The 22972-nt window shown below is 33.7% G+C and overlaps 2 protein-coding genes across 3 annotated transcripts in view; both read right to left on the reverse strand.

Annotated features, from left to right (window-relative positions):
• The window catches only part of CNBP (CCHC-type zinc finger nucleic acid binding protein), a 549700-nt gene extending 539388 nt beyond the window's left edge, over nt 1-10312 (reverse strand). For both annotated transcript variants that reach the window (XM_087923956.1, XM_087923955.1), the window contains exon 1: nt 10305-10312. The gene's annotated coding sequence lies outside the window, so the exon portion shown is untranslated. The remainder of the gene's footprint in view (nt 1-10304) is intronic.
• SLC6A1 (solute carrier family 6 member 1) lies at nt 767-22316 on the reverse strand. Its single transcript, XM_026724413.2, has 14 exons — nt 21895-22316; nt 20154-20285; nt 18192-18292; nt 15655-15764; nt 15417-15549; nt 14902-15036; nt 14642-14745; nt 14096-14220; nt 11395-11507; nt 9096-9227; nt 8104-8206; nt 6614-6714; nt 4716-4883; nt 767-3121 (listed from the first exon to the last, which is right to left on the reverse strand). Exons 1-14 carry the CDS (start codon nt 22130-22132, stop codon nt 3017-3019), a joined length of 1800 nt encoding a protein of 599 aa, XP_026580198.1. The 5' UTR covers nt 22133-22316; the 3' UTR covers nt 767-3016.
• Between the last annotated feature and the right edge of the window lie 656 nt (nt 22317-22972).

Genomic DNA, 22972 nt, shown 5'->3' on the forward strand with positions numbered 1-22972 from the left:
TGGTTTAGATTTGGATATATGGTGCTCTCTCACATCTGTTTGTGTTGAATTTCTGTTGGTGATGGACAGAGGCCAGTTAGTTATCCTGCTGTTGTCAGATCCATAAGTTGATGTTTTATATTCTTGACCATAGGTTGCTGGTGAAGAGAATACCCATGGTTTTGCTTGGTCTCAGTCCTATTAAGAAGATTGTATTCAGTAATGATGGGCACATTTTCATCACTATCTGCCTGTGGTGATCCGTAAGGTTCATATTCTCATCTTTCATATTTAACAAATACATGCAAGCATTGGGAGACTTTATTGAATCATATATGCTACAGTGTCACATGTATGATGATGATAGACAAATTTGTATTTCATCAGATTCAAATCTGTATGGGGAATGTATAGACTTTCTTTTTGAAACCAAATTTGATTGAAATCAACCTTATTTTAAGATTAAAGCACAAATAATTGAATTAATATTCCATGTAATTGTGAACATGAATTCCTTCAGGGAGATCCAGTCCCGTAGGAAATAAATGACCTTCTCTGCATTTTCTTATTCATTTGCTTTTGGTCTTCTGGATGGAGAAAGATGCTCCTTTTGATTAGTATGGAAACATCACAGTGTAAATTAAATCTTATTCATCTAGTTTTTCTTTTCTTGATTGTTACACCTGAAGTAAAAGGTCTTTCTGATATTGAAGTTTGTTTTACACTACTATAAATAAGCATATACAATCCCCTGCCTAATGAAAAAAGGAAAATTAAAGCCATATCATAGAATGTATAATATAATCTTTATTTTTTTCTCTAGCTTTTGGAAAGTTACATAACAACCGTGCTTTAATTAAGACACTATTTGTAGACATTTAAAATGCATTTTAATTTATAAATATTGTACATTTGGTCCATAGAACATTGCAATTTTTTTAAATTATACTGTACTCTATCTCTTTTAAACAGGTTCTATATATAGTTTAGAATGTGTATATATTACATATATTTTTATATAGAGATAAATTTGCTTGATGTTTAGAGAATAATTTATTATTGCAAAACCATATATGATCATATATTCTTTCTTTTAAAAGGGTAAATACTACAAAAAGTGACAGCTATTCACAGTTTACACACAGTAGTTCTACCACACTATTTTTGTGCTATATATGATATGTTTGTGCAGACTTTTGCTAGAGCAAATCTGTCAAACATCTGTTATAAGTGTTATACAATCAAACATTGAATACTTCATTTTTCTTGGAACAACATGGGACCTGATTACATAAACAATAAAGAGGAAGTTTGAATTTGTAATGTATGTGAAACATGTAAAATATGACATTTTATTTTTCTTCTAAACCCTGAAAATCTACAATATTTGGATCTGAGACTTCACTATAGACATTTAATTTCATATAGATTTCTTGATAATTTACATGTGATCTACTGTATGAAACAATTTAGAACCTACTAAACAATACTTTGTTTATAAGCTTTTATTATTAGATTGAAATGTGTGTGCATGTATATATATATATATTTATATATATTTATATATGTATGTATATTTGCTACAATAATGTGCTTGACATTTTGAGAATAATACCTTATTGCAAGAACATATGTTTGTCACCTTCAGACAAAAAACAACAAAAAACCAACATTCACAGTTAACATGTTGTTCACATAGTAGGTCTACATAAAATGTATGCTATCTAACACTGTATGTTGCACAAGATTTTGCTGAAAATTATGTTTCATTGCACAATTCTATCCGTCATTTAAAACCATTTTCCTATGATCCCCACTGTCTGTTCCATAGCTGCCAAACAAGAAATTGTTATTGAGGTCTCTCAGAGCTTTGCAGTTTTCTATGTTGGAAGAAATGTTTTAAACTCCTGTGGAAAATGCATGCTAGAGCCCATCAAAAAAATTTCATTGTCTCCATCATTACCATGAAAAATACATACATAAAATATATATTTTTTAAAAAAACTAAAATTCTTTTTTCAGAGTGCTTTACAATTTTCTTCCCAGCAAAAACTTCATTATTGATACATCTCCAACAAACCAACTAAAGAAGTGCCAAGTTTAAAGCCCTAAATTGTATTCTATGGGAAGTGTTTTGATATATAAGCTATTGGTTTGGTTCTTTTCAGTATATATGTTGCACTTAGCAGTGGTATAACTATATAACATAAAATGAAATAAAACCTGGCATAAATGATAGATAAAGTATGCAGTTTATATAGGACCAACCTTTGAGAGGGACTCATCACAGTTTGAAATAGGTAGTCATATTGCCACTTTTTTGTTTTATTAAAAAAATCCAGTACTTTGAAAGATGCTTATACTGAAAATATTCTGATAGTTTATATTACTACAAAATAATGTAATATATTAAATGCCAGAGGCCCAAAAGATATTACTAGATAGTGGAAGTATTGCCTGTGGCAGTTGTATAAGAATGATTAATACATAGCTCCATGTAAGGAGAAAATTAGAAAAACCAACCCAACAATGAAGTTAGTTAATATTTCTAGGGCAGTAGTTTCACTGGAAATTTCTTTCATAAAAACACTTTGCTGGTGAAAAAACAGCTTTCCAATTTAACTGTTCTAAGAAATAACAGCTTGGGAATCAAATAGTAAGAAATTTATTAATAAAAACTAGCACAAAAGTTCAAATTGTTGCACTAAAATGTAAAGATTAAAAATGGTCTACCAGTGTGTGCTTTTAATAAATTCCACATACTCCACACTTACTGAGAGAGAATAAAAATGTTAACAGTCTATGGATTGCCAGAAACACAAAACATTGTTAACACCTAAGCCCACAAAATGGTTTGATCATACCATATTGCTTCCTATATAGTGGTGATGGTCTTTTGTGCCACTAGAGGTAGGTTATTTTATTCTCAGACATAAATTTGTGGTAATATTCAACCATGGTTTTTTGTGTGTTTATGTGTGTGTGTGCTTATGTATTTGCCCTCAGAAGAAGTTTTGAATCACTTCAAAGACTGATTTTATATATATGCTTCTTTGTTTGCAGAATTACTCTGTTGGGCTTGTTCTGGTCCATTCTCAGGATGAGTAATGTCTTCACTTGGTTGAATCATTACTTGGATACGCTAATATAGACAGGGAAAGAGAAATGCAACAACATCATTATTTATTACTTGAATTTGAATATTTAAATTTCATTTATACAATTTCACTTCCTTACTCAGGCAGATGGATAAAGCAAGAAAATACTTTACCAACAATTTGCTGTAGATGTCTCTGATTTTCTTTGAGGGAGGGAGCCATAAAGCAGTAAGTGTTTCCAGACCAGCAATTCAAGTCTTTACAAAATTAAATATGATCAGAATAATTGTTGCATTCATGTGCTAATATTTAGAGTGATATTTGGAGGTGAATTTTGGTTATGCCTTTTTTCACTTTCACATATATTCGACTACATAGCTCTGGCAATTTGCAAAAACAAAACCCCCATAAAATGTGAACAAATAGTTCAAATATGAACCCCATAAAATGTGAACAAATAGATGTTGCAACTCTATTGCTGACTGCTAAAATCAGCATGGTAGGACCAGGGAATGATCAATGTCTCTTTACACTGAAGGTGACGGTAATGTGGTTTTTCTTCAGGAAGCGCAACCTGGTCTCTAAATTTTTGGAAAACAAGTTTTTCCAAAATATGTAAAAATAGTTTTCTTGGACAAGGATTCTCTTAGACAAAACATTTCAAGCTTGCTTGTAAGGCAACTTTCCAAATCTATTTCTGTTGGGCTCCACATGTATATGCATCAGGGAAACAGCCTTGATTGATCTGCTTGATGATATTCATATGAGAAAAATGCCAAGTGCTATAATGTTGATTCTTTTGGACTAGAATCTTGGACATGTCATCATTTGATGAGCAGTTCAATGGGATGGAAATTTGAGGAATTGGATTATGATGATTCTATTCCTATCTAAAGCATTGCCATCAGAGTGGTCAGTAAGAAAGTTCTTAAAGTGGCACATTCTTTTTCCTCTGCTTATAAATATCATGGGCGATGATCATCTAGAGATCTGAAACAATCAGTTTCTTGGTGCATATTCTCATCTACCTTTCCTATCTATCTGAACCCGCAAAGACTGTGTAAATGTTTGAAAGTTGCCATGAGATTTTGATGGATTAGGATAAAGAATGTAAAGATGTAGGATTCTTAAGAAATGGGGAAATGGTGCCATAATCTGCTGGAAGGTATCCCAACAAATGAAGAAGCAAGACTAAGTTAAATGAGCATTCAACTGCTAGGTATTTATGTGGATAAAATGGGAATACAGTTTTAGTTTAACATATTAAAAAGTAACCTGTAAATCAATTTCAGCATGATAGCATTCAGAAGTCGATTATTAAGAAAAGGAACTGAATGAACATCTATAGTCATTCTATATTGTGACATACTTTGAGCTCAGTTATTACTTTTGTCTGTTTATAGAGAATATATATCTGAATGTAATTTTATACAAAATATATACTTGACTATTATTTCCCAGAAAATATATTTATCACTACTATTATTTTACTTGTCAAGAAGTTTATTTTAAGAGAAAAAGCTAACCAAAATACATTGTCACAGGTATACTATATTTTCATATTGTAATTCAAAAGATAATAGAAGTTGGTGGCCGCTAAATCTAGAATCTTGAGGTATAGTGTGAAAGACAGCTTACCTGTTTTAAGGAACCTTTTAAAGTAAGGAACATATATGCCATGTAGCCTGGAATCAGCACCATAGAAGAGAGAGCCATAAACCAACCAACACCTTGGCCCCATTTGGGGAAAACATAATTCCCCAAAGTGAGAGGAGTCATTTGCACAGCACTGAAGATGAACACACCCTGCAAAATGTTTCAAAAGATTAATTAGAATGCAAACTGCATTTAGAATTTAGAGATATAATGGTTCATATAGTACCATGTTTTGTTAGAAACAGTTAAATGGTGAGAATAGGACATATTCACAATAATTATTCCCTTTATTCTAAACACTCAGTCAATTCCTACCCTCAGAATGATGCTACAGAACACTGCGCACCAGAACAATTAGACACAAGGACAGTTTTTTCTCTGCCATCACTCTGCTAAACAAATAATTCCCTCAACGGTCTCCAACTATTTACAAAGTCTTCATTACTATTACTATTAATCTTCTCATCACTCTTTATTACTTGTGACTGTATGACTGTAACTTTGTTGTTTGTATCCTTATGATTTATATTGACTGTTCCGTAGTATGATTTAATTGCTTATTGTACCCTATGACTATTATTAAGTGTTGTACTTATGATTCTTGATGAATGTATCTTTTCTTTTATGTACACTGAGTACACATGCACCAAGACAAATTCTTGTGTGTCCAATCACACTTGGCCAATAAAGAATTCTATTCTATTCTATTCTATTCTATTCTATTCTATTCTATTCTATTCTATTCTATTCTATTCTATTCTATTCCATTCCATTCCATTCCATTCCACTCTACTAATGGAATCAAGGAAAAGGAAAAAAAAAGGAAGAATTTAGCAATTTGATGGCAGAAAAAAACAGGAACAGAAAAACTAGGTTTGCAGATCCTAAATTCCATGTTTCTAATATTTCCCTTAAACACAGCAATGAACTATTCACATTATTCACCATATACCATGGGATTTCTGATTTTTCTGGGATCAAACCTGTACAGTGCAGAATCAACACACTATAACAGGAAGCCAGAGCATAGCATCTCAGAAAATTGTGCTCATATTTCCCAAACATTGTTTTTTTGTATAAAATTGTCATTTTTAAAATATCTGTTCACAAAATGAAAACTATGAAGATACCTTCTTTCTCTCTATTTATTTTTGGGTCCTTTAACAAATTTAACAATGTTTCTAGTAATTTCTAATAAAGTAAGTAATATGTTATTATCTAAGCCATGGGTGTCAAACTTGATTGCATCATGTGATGTCGTGTTTTTTGCCTTTGCGGAACTGGGTTGGGCGTGACCTGTGTGTGATGCATCTGGCCCGTGGGCTGCAAGTTTGGCATCTCTGATCTAAGCTAAAAAAAAAGAGCTTTTTTGACTCTAGTGAAGTTCCAAGGGTTTTAGGAGGATAGCCTGTTTTTCTTTTAGTTCATTTAAAATCTTAGTTCAGTTAAAATCCTGCTATGGTAATGAATATTGGAGCCTATGAGAAGAAACAATGGCCACAGATAATTTTTCTCTCTTTGCATAATTAGGGGATTTGATGAACTCTTCCTCTACATTTATGGTATATATCTAAAGGGTGAATGAATGAATCCTCATCCATTTAAGAGGAGAATATCAAGATGTCATCTTTTTTCTGTTGAATACATAATTATTTCCTAAGAGTTGTAAACATTAATCACTCAATCATGAAGTACAATGTATTGTTTTAGGAAGGAGGTGTTCTTAAATCCTTCTTTAGATAATTTATTTTGAATATGAATTTTCTGTAAGTTACAATTCAAAAAATTACAGAAAGAGGTTTGTTTAAAACTATACTTTTGCAAAATGGTAAGATAAATTATTAGCTTTCATATGATAAAACAATAGTTTTATTTCTTACTGCCACAATGATTGGAGTAAAGAAAGACCAACAAAGCTTCCACCAGATGCAGGGCTTGTACCCAACCATCTCTTGGATATTGTCATAGAAGCGGTTTACACCTAAATAAATAAAACAAATATTAGTTGTCTTCAATGATGAATGTATTTGATAAGAGGTGTGTGTATCTGCTTGATTCAATACATTATGGATCTTGATAACAACTCTAATAGTAGCAATGGTTCCCATGTAATCCATACAATAAGTTGTATGTTTACCCAGGAGATATCTGTGCACCTTTCAGCAAGATCTTGCTGAAAAGAACAAGATTGAAAGGAGGATTGGTTTCTAACACTGGTGAAATGGAAGAGATGTCTGCCTTGTAAAGAGACATGAAGTGAAAAGTAACAGTCAAAATAACATCTAATATATAGCTAATTTTTCTTACAGCAGGTAGTAGTATGAGCAACAATTTGTGTCCAGCATTCTAGAAACAGAGTTCCTCAGGGGCAGTAGCATCAGGAACTGTTATCTAGGTTAAAGTCTTTCTGTAAATACAATACTGTTTGTAAGCAAGATCAAGTGCATCTTTTGTTTCTCTAAAGAAAATAGAGCTTCTGGTATGTATCTTAAGATACATTTATATTACAAAAACAGAAAAATCAACAAATGCAACGTTAAAATTTATGAAATTTGATTAATAAGTCATTATGGAAATGCCTTGAAAATAGGTTTTGTTTTTTTTGAGGGGTGGTGGGGGAGAACTTTGCAGTTTGTGAATTTTCTGCTTCTGACAGACCATGGAAAACTATCTGGTATTTGGGTTATAGCCCTTTGACAAAATTAAACTGCAGCAATTGGATCTGAATGATTGAAAGGGTGTCCTCCTAACCATCTGCAGGAATTGGGGATTTAGCACCATTTGGTGCAATGGTTTTATTCCTTCCTCAGTAGGTGATTGTTGGGAAAGAGAGATCACTCCAATATTTACTCCTTTGCGGGGTGTTGTGGGTTTTATTTTCTCCCCTCTCCTATTTACATAAAATTATTAGGAGAGGTCATCTGGCAATTTGGAATTCAGTATTATCAATATGCTGATTGTACCCAGCTTTCACATCGTCACCTCAGGCCAGCTTTTCCTAGCATCTGCAGGTTTTGAGAGTCTCAATGGAATGAGAAAGAACAGGCTTAAATTGAACCCTAGTAAGATGGGATTGCTGCTTGTCCATCAGAATAGTGGTGTCTCATACATCTCGTTAGACATATGAGGTATCATCCTGAGAGATGCATTACACATATTTCCATTATTGGGCAGGAAATATCAATGTTGTGTTTGAGGATGAACAGAATTAAAATCAACAATGGCAACAGACTAAAATTGAACTGACTTAAGACATTTTTTCTCTCAAAATTTAGGCTGGTTTATAGGATTGTTTGAGGGATAAAATGACTGGAAAACTCTTATGTATTGCCTTGAACTCTAATAGAATGAAACACCAAACATGACATACCATAACACCAGGATATGGAGATACACTCAAAGAACACAAGAAATAAAAGACTCATTCCACTTGCTGAGTAATAGTCAAAAAGTTTGAACACATAGAGTCCACCCTGCAATGGGAAAGAGATAATCAGGTTATAAACTGTTTTCTAACATGTCTACTTTTGTTTATGCTAACTTTTCATTGAGGTTCTGTTTATGTTATTTTGTAATACGGGCTACAATAATTCATTTATTATTCATAGAAAGCTCTTACAAGTACACCTATTTGTTTGATTCCCCACTACATAACTTTATTATATGTTGCTTAATGTTCTCTAAGTATACTCTCCTCTCCACCCAATTCTTGGTTCTAGCTTTTAATATAAGCAAATAGACAGAACTGTCTTTGAAAATAAGGTAAATATTATTATTATTTATTTACTTTGGATTATGTAACATACAAGAAATTGATATTTTATGCTATTCTCAAACTAAGCAATGGCAATATTGGCAGTATTCATAATAACAAGGTCTTTATGTGATTCTTCTAGCCGAGATTATTGGCTAATAATGGAAAGATTATATTTTTGCTGCAATCCTGTTTCCTAGTGTGATTAACAGGATTTTCTTTGAGAAACATGTATAGCTTGAATAAAACATGTTTCATTGTACTGTAACAAACCACACTGTGCTAATCTCAAATTCTTTAGATAATATTAAAAGCTGAAATATCTCCTATTAGCAAACTCTGGGCTGGCCCAAGGTCTATATTGCCACAGTATATCTGTATTCTGAGGAAACAGCTTTGCAGGCTTCAAGGACTTTTCTACAGTATACCTCTGAGGATTGAAAAGTTTTGCTTATTTCACCCATTTTTCAACTAGTCTTCTGTTTAGTTCTGATTTCTGTTGTAAAATTTTCATATAAAAACATAGATGAAACTCTTAATTCTTCACTGAAAGAAGAAAATGCAAGTGTATCAGATTTGTGACAGACAATCCCCCAAATATGACTTACCTGAGTAATATTAGACAGTCCTATTACGTATGACACAATGCACACAAGAGCAATGAAAATTTCTCTTCGATTGCGTAACAGTTTTGGAAATTCATCCACTAGTGCTGTTATGAATCCTTCAACAGTACAGAACTAAAATGGGAATAGAAGTTACACACAAATCAACAAAAAAATGGATTTAGGTATATATACATTCACCTTATCCCCCCCCCCAATTTGGGATGACATTAGGAAAGCTTTTCAGTGGTGCAGTCTGATAGATTTTATAGTGCTGCAGCTGATCAATTAACCTGTTTCTCCTAAAATGAATGCTGACTATTTCATAAGTAGCATAAGAATGTTTTCAAACCATTTAGAAGTTGGTTGGAATGAAGATATGAAATGAACAAAAGAAAGATAAATAAGAAGGTATGGTGGAAGCTAATAATATTCCTTGCAATTAGGTGTATGTTTGTAATATATCAATTGGATGAAAATCTGTGTTATATATCACTGTAAAAACGGTGAATGAGTATGCATTCTATATAACTTGAGAGATGTCAAATTGAGTGAACACTGCCTCACTCACGTTGCAATAAGCAGAATGTATTGTTCTATTTTAATTGTGTAAATATGTTTAATAAAGTATTTTTCTAATAAATTTTTTAAAGAAGTTTATTTATGGGGTAATTTTTATACATACATTAACATGCAGCTGGTAGAAAAAATAAGGATGTAATTCTAATCTGGGATATGAGACATACTATTTCTACTGGAAATGTCTCTTGGCAGTGTGGTAATTTTTATTCTGTAGTTTGTATTTATTTTTAATAAAAGTTTTATTTGAATATTAATAAAAGACTACAACCTCAATCCTCTGATCAGTTTCACTGTCTAAGTAAAAAACTGCCACATTTAATTTTGTACTTATATAAGCAGTTTTTATGAAACAACCTAATTTGAATTCTTCCTGGCGGTTTAACAATTGCAATATATAAGAGAAGGCCAAGAACAAGCAAACAGGGCCACCTATAATGGAATTCCTCTTTTGTTTTCTTGTTCTAGCTCAGGGTTGTCAAACTCATGGCCCGTGGGCCAGATGTGTCTCGCACTGGCTATGCCCACGTCCAGTTTAGCGAAGGGCAAAAAGTCCTGATATGTCATGTGACAACGTCATGACGATGCAAGTTTGACACCCCTGTTCTAGTTGAACCTACTTTTCATTTTCATTTTCACTGACTTTCAAGGAAGCCAACAGCTGCACTATCATTACTCAGACCTTAAAGGTATTATTTATTTATTTATAACATTTATATAGCCATCTAACTCAACCAACTATTTTATTATTCAACTATTGCACCATTCATGAAACATCAGCAAGAAAATGCTCAGATGCTGTGAAAGAAGTGATATTGGAAAGAAGATGGTCTTGTTTGGGTTGTAGTGGTAGGGATTGTTTACAATCTTGGATCAACTGAATTTTTGCTTGTAAAAATTCTATAGTGAGAGAAACTGTTTAGAAAAATGGCAATTATTTTTTTCACATCTGCATGCCCACTGAATTATTTAAGAAGGTATTCAGTTCAAATTTTATTTATTATATGTCTGTGTATGTTTTGAATTTGTCATTTCAAACCAGAGGAAGAAAATATTTTTGTAGTGGGACCATTTTTTTCTTAATGGTTTAGCACAATTCCTGGGCCATGGTGCCACTTATGCAAACGGAGCTGTGAATGCAAATGTGTGCACCTGCCACTCACATGGGACCATCCACTCTCTTCTCCTCCCCTTCTGCCGGTACACCAAACTGGAAAGGTTGGGGACTGCCGCTTTAGCAGATGAAAACTGTAAGTATGGAGCCATGACATAGTAACATTCTCACAAGAGACTCTACAGTTCACCCCATTTTGGATTTTTTTGTGAGAAGTTCCATATCAGCCTGTCTTGTAGGAATATAGACAAAAAGAGTTAATTTCTCTGTAATTAATTCTCTGAGCAAGTCTCTCAAATTAAAGGTACAAGAAAGTTCTCAGAAGGTTCTCTATTTTCTCAGAATTTTCTAATAAAGAGGCAGAAGCTGCTCTTTTGTGATGGTAGGTTGTACTGCATGTGTTGATTATTTTGAAAATGGCCTCTTAAACTTCTCATTAATGTGAACACCTGCACTCATTCTCAGGCTACCCGTAGTCTCTAAGCCAAAGGTTGTCCTACTTGAAATGTCATATAAATTCCCCAGAAATAATTACATGAGATGGAGTATATACAATGGATCCATGAATAATAATAATAGAGAAGAAAAAGAATATTGCATCTGTGTTACCTGACTGTCAATTCCAAGCATAAGCAACATAGAAAAGAACAGTATTGCCCACAATGGAGAGATGGGAAGTTGTGTTACAGCTTCTGGATAAGCTAAAAATGCAAGTCCTGGACCTAGTAATGGAGGTAAAAATGCATTGTCTTTGAAGTTCTCTTTTGCAATACAAGCTTATTGACATTATTATTCTTTTTAATATATTTAAAAATATAATGATGAATTTATTGATTAGAACTGAAATAAGTGATTAATGACACGCGAATTAAAGTGTAAACAAAAGTAGAATACAGTTAATGTTACAGAGCTCATTTTTAAAAGTTTCAAAGGTTCACATAGTAACAACAATACAGTAAATATCTATGGAGATTTTCAATCATCCAGGTCATGGTTGTCCCAAAGGTGTTTTTTCCAAAAGGACCTGAATAAACTTCTTGGATGAGAAGTAAAATGTTTGCAAACCAAAAACCAAAAAAATCCAGTTACCTTTTGGAAAAAGCACTCTGGAAATAGCATTTACAATATTCTATTCTATGAAGTTTTTTCATATCAACCCACAAAACTGCTTTATAACGAATCAAAATTTTCATCAATCTACTTCAGTATTGTCTAATTTGAAGAGCAGACATTCCTCAGAGAATCTAAAGTCTGCAATCAATCATCTATCACTAGAATTGCCAAGCCAAAAAAGTTATTGTTCTTGCTAAGATTGATGCATTCTCATTCATTATCATCAGTTACTTTTTTAGTAGCTAGGCGACATATACATTTAATAAACAAATCAAAATAAAATTATAATTTAGCGTTATGTGAACCAAATCATTTATTAAATCTTTATTAAAAATACTCTGCAGTTTAATCTATTGCATTTATTCCATCCATTTCTAAACTATTGTTTGACTACATTAATCCATATTCCATCTGCATTAAACTTGATATACAATTAAATTTTGGCAATTAGAGACAGATGAGAGATCCCACTTCCGCATTATGTTTGTCTTGTGCCGTTTCATCCCTGACTGAATTTATGGAAAATGTTCATTTTTATGAGCTTTTTCAAACATAAATTTTATATGTATCTGCGACTACCTAACACTTTTATCACTTAAATATACATCTAATACAAAAATCATGGTTCAGTTTTAGTTGGCAAAATGCCATCTAATACTGTATTTCCATTACATAATATTTATAAGTATTACAATTGCTACAATATCATAATTAACCAAAATAAAGTTTATTATAGGGGGTCACTAAAGAGTTTTACCATTCAATAAATAACATGTTAAATATTAATGCTATAGTGCAGTGTACCATTACCATATTGGCTTCTAATTTTCCACTTTAAGAAGTTGCTTTCCATTAGAAACCTAAAGTTTCCTATGATAATATTAAATAACCAGTGTTCTTCCCACTACAGCCCATGAACTGTTGCACATTTTCCATGATCTCAGGGGCCTGGGTATGACAGCTACATATTAAAAGCAGTTAAAACTTTGGAAAACTTTTTTAGAACCTACATTTACACCCAGAACTATAACTGGTGTAATTTCCAAGAGTAACTCTGCTATTTGGTGCATGGCTTTGCATCACTTATTAATTTGATTTATTTTAGTTTTATCTCTCCTAATAATTCCCATAATTTGGTAAAAAGATACTCCATATTTTTTTTACAAAAAGGCATATGAAAAAAAAAAAAGAAATGAGGTGTAAGGGAAGCTAAGGACGGAGACCACTGGTTTAAGCCAACTGGTAATTCATTATGTAACTTACAGTTAATTATAAATGACTCTTCTCTTCTACATATTACTGTTGAATAATAGTGGACACCAGGCTAATAGATGAAGTTAGAGTATTCTGGCTGGAGCATGTTGTATGGAGAATTATTGGAGTTGAAGTCCCCATATCTCCAAGTTGCCAAGGTTGAGAAACACTGGATTAGTGTATGCTGCTTTAGAGCTGTCAAGTCCTAGGTTAACAGTTGGGAGAAGCTGACTGTTTTGGATAGTGGATGCAGACAAATCCCTTCTAGCTCCTTTATCTGCAGTCCATATCAGGGGCAAAGTGATATCTACCATCCTATATTATTTAGGTATTAAGTTTGTATGCTGCCCAGCTCTCAACAATATGCTTCCCGGGATGTGTTATTATTTCCCAGTTGGTCCTTGAATCCCTACTGAATGATTGATTGACATTTTGCTTTCAGGCCTCTGGAGTTAGATAGCCAGAGTGCCACATGTCAGTATGAAATGTGTATTTTGCTAAGCATGAAACTGCTATTGATGTTTCACTTATGCAGATAAAAGTGGCCCTAGTTACCAATAAAAAAAACACATAAAGTTGCTCATAGTCTGAGTCTTCATTCTTCTAACTCCAGTCAACTATCAGACAGTATTTCTCTTGTATAGAATAGCAAAATAGTTTCTGTAGAAGGAAGTATTCAAAGAAAAGATTCTGATCTAAGGGATATTTTGAAGTAAATTTGGGATGCACTACTATCCAATTTAGTAGAGTTTTAAGATTAGGATTCTGCCTGTCCATTTTATTGATTCCACATTTAAACAGTCAGCTAATTAAATGTTACCTGATTAGACAAACCCAGGTTGAACAGTAGACTCTTGGGAGAACTTAGCAAACTTTAGAAATTTTCAGTGGTAGTCTTTTCTTTTATCACTAAAACAATAACACAGAATAAGGAATAACATACCTGATTTTGCAACCTCTTCAATAGGCCGTTTAGTTACATAAGCCATAAATCCAACAATGGAGAAAATAACAAAACCAGCAAACATGCTTGTGCAAGAGTTTATGCAGCACACTATGATGGAATCCCTGTGAGAAAAGAGAGAGAGGGATGGATGGATAGTATTTCCAAAACCAGATATTTTATTTATATTCCTTCTGGTAGGGAAGATTACCTATAGGTATAATACTGGATGATTATTTTTCTAATAGGGATATGCAAGTTGCAGGGATCTTGCATTAATAAAATGTTTGACAGGTGAAGAAGTATCACAATGATTCGATGTGATAAAAGGTTTCACTGACTTGAATTAGTCCAACTTGTTGAAGAACTGGAGGGGTGAATCTCCCTCAACTGGTCCCTTTAAAAAGCTGCATAACCCTACAATGTATGCTTGTATAAGTTTTATTGTAGTCTTTTCCATTAAAAAGCAACTCTATGAATTGGATAAATTTCCTATAACTGTAATATCTAGCATACAAGGCTAGTGCATAATGGTAACTGTTTTACCTGTAAATATTGTTGTTGAATGTGTTGTAACTTCCAAGGGCAATCAGTGAGCCAAGACCCAAACCATAGGAAAAAAAGATCTGTGTGGCAGCATCCAGCCAGACCTAATGAAGAATTATAAAGCCACTCCAATAAGATTAGGATAGTAACTTATATTGTAATTCAAAATTAGAAAGAATAATAATGAATTCAGTGGGAAAAATAACCATGGGATTGTCAGTAATATCAGCTACAACAAAATTATTTGTGGGACCACTTACCTCAGAGTCTGAAAGCTTCTCAAACTTAGGAGTTACATAGAATAAAATGCCATCTTTTGCTCCAGGTAATGTTACTCCACGGAAGAACAAGATAAGTAACATGATGTATGGATATGTGGCAGAGAAATATACTACCTATTGTAAAGAATAAGAGGATAACATGAAAGTAATTGTTATGCTAAGCTCTCTGTCAGTTAATTTAAAATTGGATTTAAGAAATACAATATGTAATGTTCTTAGTTTGCTGACTTGAAATATGTGAAAGATACACTACTATTTTAAGTATCTCCGATAATATTGATAGTATCACCTTGCACAATACAATTTATACAGTGATAAACACAACTATATGTAATAATTAATGTATAGGTGAAAAATAAATATAAAAAATAGTACAGCATTTAAAATACAATGTAAATCTCTTGAAGGAATGTCCCTTCAAGAGAACCTGTATCTCTATTTTTCACAATACTGTGTTGATTCAGTCTGCAATGCATGGTTATATATTCCCTTACCTTTCCAGTCCAGCCTACTCCTTTCCAGATACAGAAATATACTAAAACCCAGGCAATTGCCAGAGTAATTGCTAATGGCCATCGAATCTGGCCTGGTTTTTCCAGACCATCTGTCATTTGGTGCATGTTCCGCCTAAAAGCAGAAAACAAATATGTAAAAATTTATATTCTATTTGATTTTGGGAAAGGGACAATGGACATTCATAGAAAGTTAAAAGGTGTAGACTTTTTAACTTACTCCCAAAATTCCACAACAGCACTTGTCATGTTGGTGTTATTTACTATGCTGTAGTTGGAGAAACATTGGTTTGTGTTCCAGGGATTATCACAGTTACTCCATGGAAGAATCTGATTTAAAAAACAGAGAGAATTGGAACAGAAGAATGAAAACAGTGTTTGATAGAGCAATATAAATTAGATTTATCTGCTTTTCTAGAATAGTGACCAAGATGAAATGATGAATTACTACAGTAATATGTTCTGCATTTTACAGTACGTCACCAGTGTCAGGTCAAGCCAAAGATGAGGCAGCAGGGTCCAGTCAAGTTAAAACATTTATTTACTTTCATTTAATGGACAAAATCTTGCCAAATTAAAGTTACAAATATCCTTAGAGATTCTAGAGCGTGGCTATTCTAAACTTCTTCCCTCTTCTCCTCTCATAACTGTGTGGTCTCAGTCCAGACTCTTTGCTGCTGCAAATGCACTTTCTACCACATCTACCCCCCCAAAAGCTCATGATTATGTTGTTAAATTCTAGACATGCACCTTTCTGAACATATACAAATAGTGAGTAATAAAGAATATGAACAATGCATGCAATTTGGGGATTTGCTTATAATAATCTAACTTGCAATATATAATTGTGCTGTCTCCCCATTTCCTATTGCATTTCACATATATTAATTTGAAAGATTGGGGCTACCTAAAAGGCTATCTTTCCTTCCTTCCTTCCTTCCTTCCTTCCTTCCTTCCTTCCTTCCTTCCTTCCTTCCTTCTTTGCCAAACAGAGTGCAACTATACAGTTGCCTCTTGCAATATTTCATAATTTAAAGGCGTCCTTTTATTTGGAACCTTAATCCCTCCATTACTTTAAAACATAGTAATTTATGGACATGTGCCAAAATGAAAGTTTGGGACCTTCTTCAGTTTTTGTAAGTGTGTTGGGTATAACGATAAACTGATTCTGCAGGTATAAAATAGATTTTATTTTATTCCTTATTCTGTATTTTGGGGACCCTCAATCAATTAGGTAGAATTTTCAATAGTCAAGAAAACATAATCTACAAACATCTCTGAGCTGGGTGGTTTTCTTGCAGATAATTCATAACCAAAATAAGTAACATCATCAGTGCTAGAAGGAAGTGGGTTTGTTTTTATTCTTATAAATTAGTGGCTTGCCCTGTCACTGTTGGTGGAATGTTCTTAGAATCCAAGTGGTTCCTTGATTCAGGTACAGTATTGTTTACTTCTTGATTGTTGGTCTAGTGGTAATCTTGGTGTTAATCTCTGCTTGTCTGGAAGTTGATGGGTGGTGAAGAGATATTTTGGTCTTTTTGTTCTTTTTTTGAATATTTTGAATGGTATGTAGATGTCTTTATGTCTGCAAGAAAACCATCAAGCTCAGAGAGCATCAAGAACCCCACAGTTTAATCCTGAGCTACAAATATTCTCTTCTATCAGTATTTATATTTTTTTACAATTGATCTGTGGTTTTTATATTGCTTTTAAATATTGTTACCCATGTAGATTTGATATGAGTGTCCATCCAAATTGAATGAATGGATAACTAAATAGTATAGCTCCTATTTATCCTAAGAGTTTGGTACATCCTACTTTTCGTGTGCACAAATACAGTTTTGCAATAAACTCACTGAAGAGAGAAAGTGGAAAATGTCTATTATTCTAATAATTTCTAAAACATATATATTTCAAACTATTTTGTTACAACTTAGCTATGATTAAGCCACCAAAATATATTTAAATTGATCTTACTCTTCTTTGTAAAGAGGAAAATATCTTTCAATTCTGTATGGGCCCAAAAATGATGGATTAATCAAATTTCAGCTCAGCAAATGACTTACTAGATGTCCTTGGGCAATGTATTACCCCTCACTTTTCCAGCAGGAAAGATTAGCACGAGCAAAAGGGTAAAAGTTGGATGCCAATTTTTCTTTGGTTGCTCATAAGCAGCCGAAAGCGAATTTCAGTGTCACTGGGACACTACATAAATGAATGAATAAATACAGTAGCATTACTTTCAGACTAAGAGCAGATGAGGATGTGGTAGTACATTGCACAAAAGTGTGTGTGTGTGTGTGTGTGTGTGTGTGTGTGTGTGTGCCTCTCTCTGTGTTAAAAATATAAACTGGTATCCTGCTTGCATACCATAGATAGTTGTTAGACTGAGAAGCTTATTTTCCACTTAGCCATCCCATTTTAAAAGCTGCTCTAATATTCGCTGGCTCTGTGAGTATTTTAATAACCATTTTATTAGCTTCTATCTGGCTGATTGCCATTTGTAGGTAGTGCTTTATTATAGCTTCTCTTCTTTTTGTAGATATACATATTATTAGTAAGACAAATAAAATCATCTGGACTGATTCGTGGCAATTAACATTATTTGATGAAATCTAGCTTAAAACAATGAAATATACAAGTTTAAACTGGATAGAAATATAATCCTCAGATCTAAGTCATACCTTAAGGCAGTATGAATCAGACCAAGCTGTTTTTAAACAGCTATTTTTAAAATAAAAAAGAAAGGTCACTTACTGTAGTAAAAGAGTTATATAAGTAATATATGGCCCAGGAAATAATCACAATGTAGTAAATGTTAAGCCAGAAGGACAGAACAGCAGCAGCTAATCCCACACCTGTAGGAGAAATTGGTAGATCACTGTTTTGTTTATTTATTTATTCATTATTAATAGTGGAGCATAAGGTTATTAAAAATTTTTTACAAGACTTTGCTTCAAATAAGATAAAATTCTTTTACCAAGATTGAATATTATAGCCACTCTTAACAGAGCAAGATCCAGACTATCATTCCAAACCATCTTAATATTAAACTCCACCTTCTGTTTGTGTTCAAAGAGTCAAAAATAACTAGATAAATTAACTGAAAGTATATGTACTGAAGAGAATAAGAGGGAATGAATATTTATTAAATGACATTCTGTAATTGTATGAAAGTGGCAGAAATCTGGCTGGAGGTTTAAAAAAAGAGAAGACAGAATATTATAAACTACCAGAAATGAAAGGGAATAATTTGTTGTTCTGAAAGAATGATTAGAGATTCTTGGGTAAAGATTATATTGAAGTCCTCTTTTCTGATTGATTATGTGCTATCAACTTGATTTTCTCCAGAAGGTATGTCCCTAGCATAATCCTTTGGGTCCTCTAATGGTTCTGCTGCAACTGTGTTGCAACTGTGTGCACAGTGCACAGTGTGCAACTGTGTACATCTTATTCTTGGTTGTCTTCTTCTCTTTCCTCCCATCTTTCCCAGAATTAAAGTTATCTCCAGAGAGCTAGGTCTTTTCAAAATGCAGTGGTTGTCAACCTGTGGTCTGCAGACAATGTCATCACAGGGGGTCCATAAAGGCTTGATGCAGTCTAGTGCTTTAAATCTTGTGTTAAGTCTTGGTGGTCCATGGCTATGGTCCATGGCCACAAAAGTTATTCAAAGGGGTTCTGTGGTGAAGAAAAGGTTAAGAACCACTGTCATAATGCATCTGAAATGTGATAATTTTAGCTTTGTCCTTTGCACTTCAAGTAAGAACGTAAGGTTCAAAGGCATCAATGCTCTTTCTAACTTGCTTCTTCAAGTCCAATTTTCACTTCTATGGAGTGTCAAGGGAAAATTAATGCCTGCATAATATCAGATGTAGCTATAGGTACATCCCAATAGCTGAATATTTTTACCAAGGCTTTCATGGTTACTCTACCAGGTGCTAATTTCTGTTGGTTCTTTTTCTGTGGATAGTCAATCCTAAAATGCAGACATTATCCACCACTTCACTAACTTTTGTGTTGTAGGCTGTCCAGAGTTGTTGGATATAATAGGGGTGGAAATACATTTTATAAATAAGCAAACAAACAAACAAATAAACAAACATCATTGTTAATTCTAAGGCTGGCTGTTATATCTGTTGCCATTGGTTCTGTCTTATTCATATTTAATCTTAGTCTGACTTTTTTTTCACAGTGACACTTGCATGAACAAGCCAAATAACATATAAGAGGTGAAAAAAAGCAAAACAAAACTCTAGTCTAGATAAATAGTCTGGATAGTCTTCAACTTGGTCAGTCAGTGAAGTAGTCATTAAGTAAGATGTCCAAGGCACTACTTTGCTTAATTGCCATAATTCCCACACTTCTTGTTGCAGTCATTAGTCAAACTCTTGGGTCATTAAGCAGATTGAAAGAGCTGCCTTCCAGGAATGTGAAATTCATATGGAGTTGAAATCCTCCTGGCAGCCAGCCATTTTTTCTAAAATATTGTAATGGAGGGGAAATCCTTAACCAGCCTGCAGCAATGGTGCTGAAAACTATTTTGAAATCTTGAAATACCAAAATGCTTCCCTTCCTGAGGGGAAGAAATTCAGCTGAATTTCTGCAGCCTATGAAAAGGGTTTCAGAATATGTGTTTTTGCTTCCAATGACAGCTGGTATTCCCAATATATGCAAGACCATTTCAGAGTTAATAGGAATGCGTATAAAACAAAATTATACCTTTGAACATTGGCGCAAGCTTCCAGACTCCAAGACCTCCAATGGATGTGAACTGGCCAAGCGAGCATTCCAAAAGAAACAGGGGAACTCCCGCGAAAATTAAAGTAAGGAAATAAGGAATCAGGAATGCCCCTGAAATGATACAAAATGGTTCCTAAGAATGAAAAATACTAGGCAGAAAAATTAGGAAAGGAACACTAACACTAAATGCAGATTAAAATATTGCTTATACAATTTGGATTGTACTCTTTTTCCATTTAGTTATGGAATGTGAGAAGTCATTTCTTTTATTTTTATTTTGTGCCTCTTGCAACCAAAGTAAGCCTTTTCTAGATCCATTGAGTTTTTTGTATGTGAGGCACTGTTTGGGAGTATATACTTTAGCTTTAGAAATGATATGATTGTGGTAGACATTTTTCGATACAACTTCCCCCTACAGAACACTTATTTTTCAAATTAAAACTGTTTTATATGTAATAGAGAAATCTTGTGTATTCCTTTCCAGTTTTTATTCAATGAGGAACAGTGGAGCCAATTTTAAAACAAGAGTAGTTAGCAGTCACAAGGACACTGCTTTTCTCATATTTATACTCCTGGCCCTCCAAGCTACACAATTTCTAATTTTCAGAAATCAGTTCTGCCAGGCTAGTTTTGCTTTCTGGTAAAAGACTATAGCAGATGCTTCCAGAATAAACAAGACACAAATTAGCTGCTGTTCATGATAATTATATATCATTATATGAAACAAACACAGTAGTCCTCATGATATGGAAGACAAAGAGTAAAAAAAATCTATTATTATACAGCTACTGTTATTTTGATTACTAGTGGTATTGTTTCTATTCCCCTCCAAAAGATGTAAACATAGATAATAATTCAAATACATTATTGTTTGTAAATGTAAATTTGTTCCAAGGTGCAGTATAGGTGATTGGTTTATTGCATTTTTCCACGGCCAGGCTCACTTAGGATTCGTAAGTATTTACAAGATAAAAACTAATATAACAAACTAATAAAGGCAATATATCATTACAGGCATTACTATGTTAGAGACATTCTCAACTGTTAAAAGCTCCTTTAGATAGAACTGTTTTCAAGGCTGTTTTAAACAGCAAGAGAGAAGGCCATGAAATTAAGGCTACTATTAAAATGCACTGGTTTCTACCCTTCCAAGTCTTCTCTATGGCAGGTACTCTTTCAGCATCACTATACAAATGATAGAACCAGACAGCTGATGCAGTACCTGATTCTCATGCCATCACGGGCTTATCCAATTCTGAATAGTACCCGGAAATCAATTGATTAACCATTGCAAAAGTCACAATACCAGTGTTATATGCCTGCATTAGCTCTGCCCCATCAGTATTTTATATCAACTGTAGCCCCAAGAGAGGATACTGTATTAATTGATAAAAGAGGTGACAAGGACATGAGTTTTCAAAAGGCTTGTTCTCCAGGAAGGGCCACAAGTTCTGTACAAGCCAATCTTCCCAAATACTTTTGCAAATAGGAGAAATGAAACAATCACCTGTTAGGAACAAGATAATGAGGGGATTACAACAACTGCAGTAGCATTTCAAGAGTAAAAATTATTTGGCTGGTTTTGCTAAAAATCCCGTCATAGATTTTGATACTTAGGTTAAGATTTATTATATTAATCATGTGTCCCTTGTCTATATTCATCAAAGAAGGCTTTGAATTCTAATCAAATATAGTCAGCACAAATAAGTTAAATATATACCTCCTCCATTTTTCCCACATAGGTATGGGAACCGCCACACATTCCCCAAACCAATTGCATAGCCAACACAAGACATAAGAAAATCAAATTTTCCCTTCCAGACATCTCTGTCTGGAATGTCTCCTTTTTTCTTCTGCACCTTCACTACTAGAGTCTTCGGCTTATCATTAGTAATTGAGGCATCACTAAGTTCTGTGGAGATTTGCCCATCAGCTACTTTTGTTCCATTTGTGGCCATGTCTTTAGGTTTAGATGGAGAGGCCCTGGCAGATGGACGAGAAGCGTCAGCACCAGTCCACGTGGACAGCAGTTTTGCGGTTCTTGGTGACCAAACTAAGGATTGATGGAGTTGTTAAAGTACCAGTACAAGTGATCCTTGGTTGCGTTGAAATCAGAACTGATGTCCAGTCATATGAATCTGCATTAATCTGTAAAACAAATTATAATATAGATTTTACTTGCACTTCTATAGAAATTGCTAAGAAGCTATAGAACAATATAGTCATCACCTTGAAGACAATATGCTGTAACTGTTACTAAAACATAAGCTTGGCCCAGGAAAATGTGAGAAACTCAGGAATATCAGGCCTTAACTCTCTTTGGTATAAAAAGGAAGGAAGAAAAAACATTGACAGGATTTTAAAGTTCTGTTTTCATGGATTATATCAATAGCGTTCCAATATTTTTTGAGTTTTCCATTTTCTGATTTTGCCTATCTAAAAGGGCTGACAGAAGTAACCTTTATTCAAAAAAGGTATGCAATTGTGTCTCCTCTAAAGGTATTTTCTAAGATTGAAGAAGTTACCTATTAAATTTCATAAAAATGTAACAATTTACAATAATATTAATTGGAAAAATTAATATTAAAAAATTAATGTTCAAAGTTCTGATGTTCAACATACACATAAACTGCAACAGCTTCGCTGTTCATCTAGAACAGGGATGTCAAACTTGTAGCCCGCAGGCTGGATGCATCACATACTGGCTATGCCCATGCCTGGTTTAGCAAAGGGAGAAAAAGTCACAATATGTCATGTCCGATGCAAGTTTGACACCTCTGATCTAGAACTTAACCTTT

This window comes from Pseudonaja textilis, chromosome 2, assembly GCF_049901715.1.
Source record: "Pseudonaja textilis isolate UNSWEBS1 chromosome 2, rPseTex1.2, whole genome shotgun sequence".
In the NCBI taxonomy this organism is placed as follows: Eukaryota; Metazoa; Chordata; class Lepidosauria; order Squamata; family Elapidae; genus Pseudonaja; species Pseudonaja textilis.

Excerpts from the sequence above, each read along its gene's own strand:
- SLC6A1 (XM_026724413.2), bottom strand. The coding sequence starts at position 22,132 with ATGGCCACAAATGGAACAAAAGTAGCTGATGGGCAAATCTCCACAGAA. Across the intron at positions 8,207-9,095 it reads GACTGTCTAATATTACTCAG|GGTGGACTCTATGTGTTCAA; the intron begins GTAAGTCATATT and ends TTCCCATTGCAG. Across the intron at positions 4,884-6,613 it reads TTACTCCAATCATTGTGGCA|GGTGTGTTCATCTTCAGTGC; the intron begins GTAAGAAATAAA and ends AACATTTTGCAG.